This window comes from Anabrus simplex, chromosome 5, assembly GCF_040414725.1.
Source record: "Anabrus simplex isolate iqAnaSimp1 chromosome 5, ASM4041472v1, whole genome shotgun sequence".
Lineage (NCBI taxonomy): Eukaryota > Metazoa > Arthropoda > Insecta > Orthoptera > Tettigoniidae > Anabrus > Anabrus simplex.
In genome coordinates this window covers 44,703,359-44,715,604 of record NC_090269.1, presented here as the reverse complement: position 1 = coordinate 44,715,604, position 12,246 = coordinate 44,703,359, and the positions used below count along the sequence as shown (strand labels likewise).

The following is a 12,246-nucleotide window of genomic DNA, read 5'->3' as shown; positions in this document are numbered from 1 at the left end:
CTTGTTTTGTTGTTGTTGTTGTTGTTGTTGAGTCATCAGTCCATAGACTGGCTTGATGCAGCCCTCCATGCCACCCTATCCTGTGCTAACCTTTTCATTTCTACGTAACTATTGCATCCTACATCTGCTCTAATCTGTTTGTCATATTCATACCTTGGTCTACCCCTACCATTCTTGCCACCTACACTTCCTTCAAAAACCAACTGAACAAGTCTTGGGTGTCTTAAGATGTGTCCTATCATTCTATCTCTTCTTCTCGTCAAATGTAGCCAAATCGATCTCCTCTCACCAATTCGATTCAGTATCCCTTCATTCGTGATTCGATCTATCCATCTCACCTTCAGCATTCTTCTGTAACACCACATTTCAAAAGCTTCTATTCTCTTTCTTTCTGAGCTAGTTATCGTCCATGTTTCACTTCCATACAATGCCATGCTCCACACAAAAGTCTTCAAAAACGTCTTTCTAATTCCGATATCAATGTTTGAAGTGAGCAAATTTCTTTTCTTAAGAAAGCTCTTCCTTGCTTGTGCTAGTCTGCATTTTATGTCCTCCTTACTTCTGCCATCGTTGCTTATTTTACTACCCAAGTAACAATATTCATCTACTTCGTTTAAGACTTCGTTTCCTAATCTAATATTTCCTACATCACCTGCCTTCGTTCGACTGCACTCCATTACTTTTGTTTTGGACTTATTTATTTTCATCTTGTACTCCTTACCTAAGACTTCATCCATACCATTCAGCAACTTCTCGAGATCTTCTGCAGTCTCAGATAAAATAACAATATCATCGGCAAATCTCAAGGTTTTGATTTCCTCTCCTTGGACTGTGATTCCCTTTCCAAATTTCTCTTTGATTTCCTTTACTGCCTGTTCTATGTAAACATTGAAAAGGAGAGGGGACAAACTGCAGCCTTGCCTCACTCCTTTTTGGATTGCTGCTTCTTTTTCAAAGCCCTCGATTCTTATCACTGCAGACTGATTTTTATACAGGTTGTAGATAATTCTTCGTTCTCGGTATCTGATCCCTATCATCTTCAGAATCATAAATAGCCTGGTCCAATCAACATTATCGAATGCCTTTTCTAGATCTACGAATGCCATGTACGTGGGCTTGTCCTTCTTGATTCGATCCTCTAAGATCAGACGTAAAGTCAGGATTGCTTCACGTGTTCCTACATTTCTTCTGAAGCCAAATTGATCTTCCCCAACTCAGCTTCAACTTGTTTTTCCATTCTTCTGTAAATAATACGTGTTAAAATTTTGCAGGCATGAGATACTAAACTAATAGTGCGGTAGTTTTCACACCTGTCAGCACCGGCATTCTTGGGAATAGGTATAACAACATTCTGCCGAAAATCGGATGGGACTTCTCCTGTCTCATACATCTTGCACACTAAATGAAATAAGCTTACCATGCTGGTTTCTCCTAAGGCAGTCAGTAATTCAGAGGGAATATCATCAATTCCAGGTGCCTTGTTCCTATTTAGGTCACTCACAGCTCTGTCAAACTCTGACCTCAAAATTGGGTCTCCCATTTCATCAGCATCAACAGCCTCTTCATGTTCCAGAACCAAATTATCTACATCGTTACCTTGATACAACTGTTGGATATGCTCCTGCCATCTTTCTGCTTTGTCTTCTTTCCCTAGAAGTGGCTTTCCATCTGAGCTCTTAATATTCATACACCTAGATTTCCTTTCTCCAAAGGTTTCCTTGATTTTCCTGTATGCAGCATCTACCTTTCCCAGGACCATACAGCCTTCGACATCCTTGCACTTCTCCTTCAGCCATTCTTCCTTAGCTACCTTGCACTTTCTATCCACTTCATTCTTTAATCGCCTGTATTCTTTTCTGCCCTCTTCATTTCTAGCATTCTTGTATTTTCGTCGTTCATCAATCAGGTCTAGTATCTCCTGAGTTATCCACTGATTCTTAGTTGATCTTTTCTTCCTTCCTAACATTTCTTCAGCAGCCCTACTGACTTCATTTTTCATGACTCTCCACTCTTCCTCTACTGTGTTTCCTTCGGCCTTTTCATTTAGTCCTTGTGCAACATGTTCCTTGAAACAATCCATCACCCTCTTGTCTTTCAACTTGTCTAGATCCCATCTTTTTGCATTCTTTCCTTTCTTCAATTTCTTCAACTTCAGATGGCATTTCATGACCAACAAGTTGTGGTCAGAGTCCACGTCTGCTCCTGGGAAAGTTTTGCAATCCAACACCTGGTTTCTGAATCTCTGCCTAATCATAATGAAGTCTATTTGATACCTTCCAGTGTCTCCAGGTCTCGTCCACGTATACAGCCGTCGTTTGTGGTGTTTGAACCAAGTATTGGCGAGGACTAAATTATGGTCAGTGCAGAATTCAACCAGCCGACTTCCTCTTTCGTTCCTTTGTCCCAATCCAAATTCTCCTACTGTGCTACCTTCTCTTCCTTGGCCTACCACTGCGTTCCAGTCTCCCATCACAATTAGATTCTCATCACCTTTGACATATTGTATTAAATCTTCTATCTCCTCATATATTCTTTCAATTTCTTCATCATCCGCTGAACTAGTAGGCATATAGACCTGCACTATTGTGGTGGGCATTGGTTTGGTGTCTATCTTGACGACAATAATTCTTTCACTATGCTGGTCGTAGTAGCTTATCCGCTGCCCTATTTTCTTATTCATTATTAAACCAACTCCTGCATTACCCCGGTTTGATTTCGTGTTGATAATTCGGTAGTCGCCTGACCAAAAATCCTGTTCTTCCTGCCAACGTACTTCACTTATACCAACTACATCTAACTTTAGCCTATCCATCTCCCTTTTCAGATTCTCTAACCTACCACAACGATTCAAACTTCTAATATTCCACGCTCCGACTCGCAGAATACAGTATCCATCTTCCTGATGATCGCCCCCTCTCGTGTAGTCCCCACCCGGAGATCCGAATGGGGGACTAGTTTACCTCCGGAATATTTTACCCGGGAGGAAGCCATCATCAGTACATCATTCATACAGAGAGAGCTGCATGTCCTCGGGAGGTGGTTACGGCTGTAGTTTCCCGTTGCTTTCAGCCGTGTAGCAGTATCAACACAGCTAAGCCATGTTGAGTATTATTACAAGGCCGTATCAGTCAATCATCTAGACTGCCGCCCTTGCAACTACCGAAAGGCTGCTACCCCCCTTTCGATGAACCATTCGTTAGTCTGGTCTCTCAACAGATACTCATCCGATATGGTTGCACCTGCGGCTCGGCTATCTGCATCATTGGGACACGCAAGCCTCCCCACCGCGGCAAGGTCACATGGTTCGCTTTCTCATATGGCTTTCTCATCTTCTTCCGACAAAGAAATTGCAGAAATGGTCAACATTCTGGAACAACCATGATTATACAATCATCGTCCTAATGTTCTTGTTTTATGAGAGGAATATTTTTCTGTTACATTATTTTATAATTCTCTAATTTTCTATACATGTACACAATTATGCCCGGTTTCTGGAACGTGAGATATCGAACCCACAGTAGTATCGAATGTTCAGCTTCTGTTCTGGTGTTGCACGAACGTAAGATACATCTATCGGTTCAGTAAATTGCCTGCTGACTTGGACGGCCCTGAGCAGGAGGTATCTATTTGTTAACTTGGTGGGCGCGTGCGTAGTACTTAAGTGTCGGCAGCTAATATTGTGTTTGTTAAAATTTTCTATGGCTTTCTCATCTTCTTCCGACAAAGAAATTGCAGAAATGGTCAACATTCTGGAACAACCATGATTATACAATCATCGTCCTAATGTTCTAATGAAGTATTCTTCTTCTTCTGGTTCCTATCCGCTCCGGATGTTGGCAACCATCTTGGCTGTGCTTGTCCTGTAGTGAAAGTGAATTCAAAGACAGATTCAGGCTAAACAAATATACTGTCATACGTTTGGTTAAGGTTATAGGCGACAATTTGCGTTCTGTGACAAATAATTTTCCATTGTTCCCTGTTGATCAAATATTAATTACAATACCTTTTATTACTACTAAGTCTTATCATATTTGTATCTGTGACTGCATTCGTGTCCATAAAAGCACTGGTACCAGTAACAGATAATTACACATTTATCGTAGTAGGCCTACTGCAGGCCTACTTTCATTGGCAGTGAGCATATACTTTTATCGTGGGATTGTTTTTAATTAACAATATTACATTACAAGGAACTAACAGATTATATCATTATGTTAATTACCCAATATTAATCATTATGCTGTGGTCAAGCAATGTTCATATTTTGGAATAACTGGGAATAGATACGGTATATTTATAAGGTTCAGTGCAAACTGGATCGTGCGTGACATGCTGCTGGTGTATATATTTCATTAGAAATACTATGAACACTATGAAACTGACACCCACACCTGCAAGAAATAGTCGAATACCATTTTCTCGCTGTATGCCAAAGAGAGGAGATAATATGAGCTGCATGGAAAGCTCAAATGCGATGCGTTACTTGTGCGCATGCACCTGACAGTCTAGGGAACACACGTAATGTACAAAAACAAAGCAATGCGAGGGGTGGCATCAGGTGTGTATGAAACTTGATCAGCAAACCAGTAGTTAACAGTTTGATAAGTTAGCTGCTATTTCGTTGTGCAACGCAGCAGAGATTTATCGAGTCAACAGCTGTAACAGATCACTAGCTATCGAACAGAGATTTCACCATTCCAGGGTACTAATGTTGTATTTCTTCATTTCCTTCTTTACATTCTCTAGTTTAGCTTACTCATTCATCTTTCTGACATTCCAAGTACCAATCCTCAACAGTACAGATGTCTTCTTCCCATTCCGCTCAATCTTCACATCGTATGGTTCTCCTGATACAGCGTCCACCCGGAGATCCAAATGTGGGTGTATTACTCCGGAATTGAATTTCTTCTCAGGAACAGTTATATACATGGATTTTGTCCAGTGGGACTAGGGATACTACAAGAGTCTTAAATGTGCTGGTTTCCTCTTGCCTTCCACATCCTATGCCATTGACTTCCCATAAATTCATCCTCCTTTAGGGGTGATCTCTCACCGTAAGGATAAGAGGGTGCCCTTTTCTCCCCCGCCTCATCCACCCTCCTAGGAGGCTGTTGGCCCTTTTGTAGAGGGGGACCACTTATACTGGTGGTTGCCGGGTCTCTTTAAATTGTACTCGTGTTCATCTCCAAGTTCAGGGTTGCCTTTTCCTCCACCTTCACCGTACCAAAGTACACCTTTTCTGCCGTAGATGCTGTTGAGATCTTCACTTGTAACCCTGGGTTTGTACCCGTACCAGATGTTACACTCCCGGTCAGTGTGCTCTGGGACTCGCAAAGGCAGGGGCACCACTCCCTATGTAGGGCTGCCTGTGAAGAGGAATGGACAAACTAACCCACACAAAAGAAAACTTAACAGCACTGCACACTTACCCAAACAACCCAAGAGATGAACGACGACTCCTGACGTACCCATATGGGGTCGCGCCAAAACTGGAAAGGTGGACTATGCACTCAGTTAAATAGAGGGCAAACAGAGGGTAGGAAGAGGCTTTATACAGTTTCAGAACACACACTTACTGCGCATCCAAATGGGTTCACCAGTTCTCGATTTCGAACAAACGTACGACCCCATATGGGGACGTGAAGTTCAAGAAATTGAGTGCTCTCATGTAACCAAGTGGCGTCACTTGGCACTCAACGTGATAATTAAGATACCCCCATGAGTTCGTTATACTGCCATTTCACTCTAGCTGTTTAGTTCAGAACGCTGGTCATGATAGAGAGCATTTGCTATTTTGAGTTGTAATGCCGGGATTTGTCTTTCTACTGCTGCGTTAACTTGAGGGTGTCATGGTGTAATTTTAACTCCAGAGTCATATAAATAATTTTCCATTTTGTTTGCTAACAAATTTCTCACATCTCTGATCAGAATCTTAGCCGTAAGTTGTCTTGCCACGTATTGTTGCATGTGCAGTAGTTGTTCTCCGTCTGCTGTGCTCATTTTGTTCTATACCTTACATGTTATTACCCAGGTAACAGAAGCTATCGACCCTCTCTTCCATTTGGCCTTCTATCTTCCAGTCGGCCGTGGCATTTGGTATCTTGGTCATGTTGTATGTGGTCTTCAGACCAACCTTCGCCACCACCGCAGCTAGGTTTGCCAGTGTTATCTTTGCTTCCTCTTCCTTTTGTATGGTTTTGTTAAACTGTCTCTTCTGTTTCACCACTTCATCCAGAACCAGATTAAACAGGCCCTCCCTTGTTGGACGCCTCTCTTTATTTTGAAGCTGTGCGACAGTGTACCCTGGAATGGGAATCAAGGATAATATTGAAAGACTTCTCTCTCTTTTTTTCTTTTCTTTTTTCTTCCAGGTATACACCGAGAAGGAAGAATGGGACTGTGTAGCTACGTGCTTCTTCATTGATTGTGCCAATAATGTAGTTGCCTTCATTGAGACTATATATAATATTTTAAAACCAGGTGGGTAAGCAAACAATGTGGTTAGTGTATATTATCTTATGCCTAAATATTTTATGAGTATCCGACCAAAGCATGTGGGATTTTTAAAATGAAGACTCAAGTCCCTGTGGTTTGGATTCCATGTAAAAGTGGTAGGGGGGTGTCCCATGGCTCTGATCACAATATCAGAATTCATAAGCTTGCTTTAAAAAAGAACTAATGAATTTCAAGTACAGTATAACCTTGCTTTTATGTTCTCAGAATTTCAGTTTTCGTGCTATTGCATTTTTTTCTTGGTCCCTCAATTTCCCTATGTTAACAATTCAGTCCAGTCCCTGATTTTACATTAACAGAATTTTGAATTTCCTGCCATATAAACATTGTAGATCAACAAACTTACAGGTAAGATTGTGATTTTTTTTAAACTCTGATACAGAACGAACAAAATGCCCTTGTGATGGGTGATCTTAAGTGTTGCCAGACGACAGTGCACCAAGCTATTATAGTGTAGCTGAACTTTACCGAAGGCAGATGCAGGACCAAGCTGCATGCTATGTGATGGCTCAGCTTAGCAGTTACTTGCATTACCCCTGTGTTGTAACTTAAAAACTCTTCAGTCTGTCGAACACACAGGTTAAGTATAAATATTATACTACAACATAACTGTAAATAAAAGCATTATTAAACAAGGGATAAAAATACACACTATTAAACAAAGAATGATATGTTTCGTTCTTAAAAGAACATCGTCAGATTCTATCAAGTCACACTCATACGATTAGAAATAATATTTATGTTCATCTCTGTTTAATATTTAGGAACTTAAATTCTAGAACTTATCTTAACCCCCCTAGTGTGTGTGGCGCAATGGTGCGCCGTGACATTTCAAACGCCTGCTACATTTTTTTCGCGATAACGTCAAGCGAAGATAGTGATACTGACGATGTGATTTGTGATAATACGCCGAGAAATGCGAACACATGGGGTGACTGTGATATCACAAACCCGCCAATACCTTTCGATTGTGACTGTGCGTGTGAAAATAAAATGGACCCAGCTGAAGGGACACCACTTGGCTTTCACGAAATGTTTGTAGATGATGTTTTGATAGATCTAATCGTTCGTGAAACCAATGTGTACGCTGATAAATACTTGCAGCAACATCGGTTACGCCTCTAATTACTGACAAAAACCCGGCTGTCAAACTGGACATTTTCTGGCTGAAAACCATGGAACTACATACAAATCCATTGGGAGGAAGAAATGTGTAGTGTGCACAAAGAAGGGACAGAGAAAGGACACCAAGTACCACTGCAAAAATTGCCCAGGACAACCAAGCCTTTGTGCGGACCCTTGCTTTGAAATCTATCACACGAAGTGTCAGTATTGATGTCCAGCTGTCCAGGGATAACCAGGTTAGTATATGTTTATATTATAATGTAATATATTATTGTTATTGTATACTTCTTTGATAATTTTTCGTCCGCCTGTTTGAAAATTATGGCGTATTTCATTAGACATCGTGCTCAGCATTGGGAGTAGGCTAGAAATAAAGCACGCTGTGGGTGCAGCATGCAGTTTTACAATGTCACGCTTGAAGGGTTAATGTCTTGCTTTGTCTCCACTCCAGCATTAACTGTGAGGTGTTTGGATAACCATTGCTCTGTCTTCGACGTGGGTCTAAGCTGTTGCCCGTTGACTTACTTTCGCTACGTCACATCCCTTCCCTTCCCTTCCCCTGCCACGTCACGCCCCTCTCCTTGACACGTTTATTTTTTATTTTTTCCTATTATTACTATCGATTTGTTGAATGTTACTTGTGGTTCAACAGATCCATAGAAAAATTTAAGCTAAAAATAAATATAAAGAAAAAAATTATGATAGTAAACAAAAAGAAGCCTACAGGTAATTACAATTAAATAACACACTGATTGATAGAACAAGTCACAGAATTCTCCTATCTGGGTAGTGTAATTACCTCCGATAACAGATCCCTTTCAGAAATCAAGAAAAGAACAGGTAGCAAAACAAGCCTTCCAAAATAAGAAAAACTTATTGCTAAACAATCATCTCGGTTTGGAGACCAGAAAATAATTTCTCAAGACCTTTGTTTGGAGTGTTCAACTGTATGGGTGCAAAACCTGGACATTACGGAAACAGGAAGAAACAAAACTTCAGGGTGCAGAAATGTGGTTTTGGAGAAGAAATACAAAAAAAAAAGTTGGATGGATAAAAAACAAATGACATTGTTTTAAAGAACGTAAAAGAGGATTGGTGTTTATTAAATACAATAAAGAAAAGGAAAGCAAAGTTCCTTGGACATGTACTGAGACATGACTCTCTTCTCCAAACCATCATTGAAGGTAAAGTACTGGGAAGGAGACCCAGGGAACGACCAAGGATGTCATACATCAAGAACTCCGTCAGTGAACTGGCATGTGGTTCATACAGCAACATGAAGAGGCTAACAGAAGATCGTCGGATGTGGCGACAGTGACAAGGCATTGCCTTCAGTAGATGATTATGATGATGATGATGGTTATTATTATTTCTCATATTTCAATTCTTTATGTAAACTATGTAAGGGTTTCTTAATGAGCATCTTAATGATCATGTAATTTATGTCTGTGTGAATGGCTTACGTATTTATTTTTTGTATTTTTATCCCTTGTTTAATGATTTTTGTACAGGTATGTTGTAGTACAATATTTATATTTAACCTGTGTGTTTGACAGACTGAAGAGCTTTTAAGTTACATTTCACTGAGTCGACACTGGAAAGTATAGCTTCCTTCGTAACAAATCATCCCTGTATTGTTGTTCTTGCAGTATATCTCGCTGGAGTGTTTTTTGCTGCATTCCCGAGCAAGCCGTTTTCTCGTTTCTAATCTTTCACAGTAAAGGATTCGGTATATCTCTTCTCATTCACATGGAGGGACATGAAACCAATCACATCACATTGCATTGCTGTTGGCATAAATGTTACCCATATGAATGTTGGAGAATAACTAGATTTGGAAAAAGAACTGCTTAATAGAACAGTGGGAGTGCTGTGCATTATAAAATGTTACAAATTTGTATGCTGGAAATTGCACATGTTGTGGCTATTCCTCACAGGAAATTCAAAGCGAGCAGGGACCATGCTACTAAAGTGGAACTGAACTTTACCAAAGGCAGGTGCAGGACCAAGTTGCATGCCATGTGGTGGCCAGCCTCTCCAAAGATCGCCTTTATGCCAGAAGCTATCCATGGATTATACCGACAAAATGCTGGCCTGCCATCGGCATGTGGTTCATATGAACCAAAAAAATTGGTATCAGCCTCCTGCATATTGAATACCCAACAATACAGAAATTAAAGTTAAGAGGCCTTCGTGTATGCCAATAATGTCAGGAGCTGAGAAGTACCAGTGTACTGTAATGCTTGTGGTTACTGTGGATGACAGAAAATTGCTATCAAACACCATTTTTCTCAGTTGCCTGCCTGCAGAGGTTTATTTTCTTTTCAGCAGCGTATTCCGGATGAGTCTGCCCTCCGATGTGAATTTTTTCAACTATGTTCTCCCAATATCTGTGTCATCCATGAGTTGCAACATAAAGAACGCAACTGACGTCCAGGCAAGAATGACCTAAGGCCTAATAGCTCCGCGCTGAAGCTTTAGCTCACCGCCTAATCGTCCCTTGGATGTAATAATATTGAAGGGATTTCTAGTGATTATGACACTGAAAAGACATCTCTGATGACATTTTAGAACTGTGACCTGATTTATTATCCCCTTCCTCCATGACTAGAGTGTGTGTTCATCGTGAGTTACACGACATTTTATTATCGTACGCATCCGTAATATTTTATGATTTCCGTCCAAACCGCTGAGGCCAGGGTTCTATTCGATCCTTTTTCTTACTTTTTTCCTGCTAAAATATCTATAACGAATTACCGGCTCCCACTGTTAGAGGAAGATGATTTACGGGTCATGATAAACGAAATGTTGGAATTCAGTGGGGAGAATTGTGGTATTAGTGAAATAAGTTCTGCCGAAGGGGAGTTCATAAGTGACAGGAAATTACCTGGAATAAGTTCTGCAGGCTCGTAGCTGATGCAACTGTTCAGCAGTCGCAAAAGAGACGACACATGTTCGATTCCATTTCAAAATACTGATTACAATCCAACCATTGCAAGTTCTTCATCAGCTTATACTGAAAATGGACAAAGAAATTCCCGCTTTGATCCAAATTTCCATCGTGATGTAAAGAGAATGTGTTTAGGGAAAACAAAACTGAGCGAAATATTTTAATTACTTTTTTATGACGAGATATGCCAGAACATAGCTGAACAGACAAAAGATGCCGAGCAGGAAATCGCACATAAAACCCAGTTTAGAAAGACGAAAGGTAGGAATCGAGATCAAGACCATGTCTGAGCAAATAAGGACGAAATAAAGCTTCTTATGGCCATACTGTTGCTGCAGGCGATTGTACAGAAACCTAAATTAGGACATTATTTCTCGCAATCGCTTGTTCACTACGCCTATTTCCTATGAGCTGATGACAGAAGAGATTTTTTCTCGCCAGATTGAGTGGCCTGGCCGGCCTCCTGACACCAACTTGGCAGGTTCGATTCTGGCTCAGACCGGTGGTATTTGAAGGTGCTCAAATACGTCGGCCTCTTGTGAGCAGATTTACTGGCATGCAAAAGAACTCCTGCAGGACTAAATTCCGGCACCTCAGTGTCTCCGAAAACCGTAAAAGTAGTTAGTGGGACGTGAAGCCAATAACATTATTATTATTATTATTATTATTATTATTATTATTATTATTATTATTATTATTATTATTATTATTATTAGATTTTCCTCCACAGCCTTATACATATCTCTGACAATGAGGTGAATAATGCAAAACTTCCTCCAAAAATATACGAGATAAATCCAGTATTTGACCACCTGTTAGCAAAATTTTCGGAAGCTTATACTCCTAATGGCAAAATGTCAATTGATGAGAACCTCTTGCTATGGAAAGGATGGCTAGGGTGTAAAGTTTACATAACAAGAAAACGATCGCGTTTCGGAATGGAATTATATAAATTATGCGAAGGCGAGACAGGTTATATAATATGACCTGCTTCCGTGTGTATCATAATGAACAGCTGTAAAAGACATAACACTGTGAAGATTGTAAATACTGTAAATATTACCTGTATTGTAGTGTAATGTAGTCCGTTTGTCACTTAGTAATTGTAGGGAGGCTATATAAACTTGATCCCTCGAAAGCGCTAACCAACATAACAGAAAATTTCGTGAGTATTATAATTTATTCCATTGCACATCTTTTTTAAGTATATGTAAACTTTGTAAATCTACAATTTACATATACAGAAACATTTATTTTCAGGCAGAGATTGATAGTAAACTGCCTAAAATATTCAGGTGAAAGTTATTGTATAAACAAAAACCAGAGCTTTGCTGTTAGGAAGAAGCAATGTCGATATCACAGTGTGAAAGCACTTAGTACGTTTTTGCACAAAGTATTGAAAAATTAAAATAAGAATTTTTCAAGAATTAAATAAATTATATTCAAGTAAATATTTCTCTCTTTGGCCCTTCAATAGCTCATTTTAGTCTAAGATTGTTTTTAATCAAGTAATTAAATATTTTCTTCAATCAGGGAAATCGCTCCCCACCTGAGAGTGAGCTAGTGTGTACCGAGCTCCCCGCTTAAGGGGTTAACAACCACCTACTCAATACAATATATATTGGTTGTTAATAAAAGAATTTTATAATTTTAATATA

At 39.8% G+C, this 12,246-nt stretch overlaps 1 protein-coding gene across 3 annotated transcripts in view; it reads left to right on the top strand.

Annotated features, from left to right (window-relative positions):
* The window catches only part of LOC136873719 (carnosine N-methyltransferase), a 163,840-nt gene that overhangs the window by 74,273 nt on the left and 77,321 nt on the right, over positions 1–12,246 (top strand). For all 3 annotated transcript variants that reach the window (XR_010860161.2, XM_067146863.2, XM_067146862.2), the window contains exon 6: positions 6,372–6,480. Coding sequence is in view for 2 of the 3 variants with exons in the window: in XM_067146863.2 (XP_067002964.1) it covers positions 6,372–6,480 (109 nt within the window). In the remaining variant the exon portion in view is untranslated. The remainder of the gene's footprint in view (positions 1–6,371; positions 6,481–12,246) is intronic.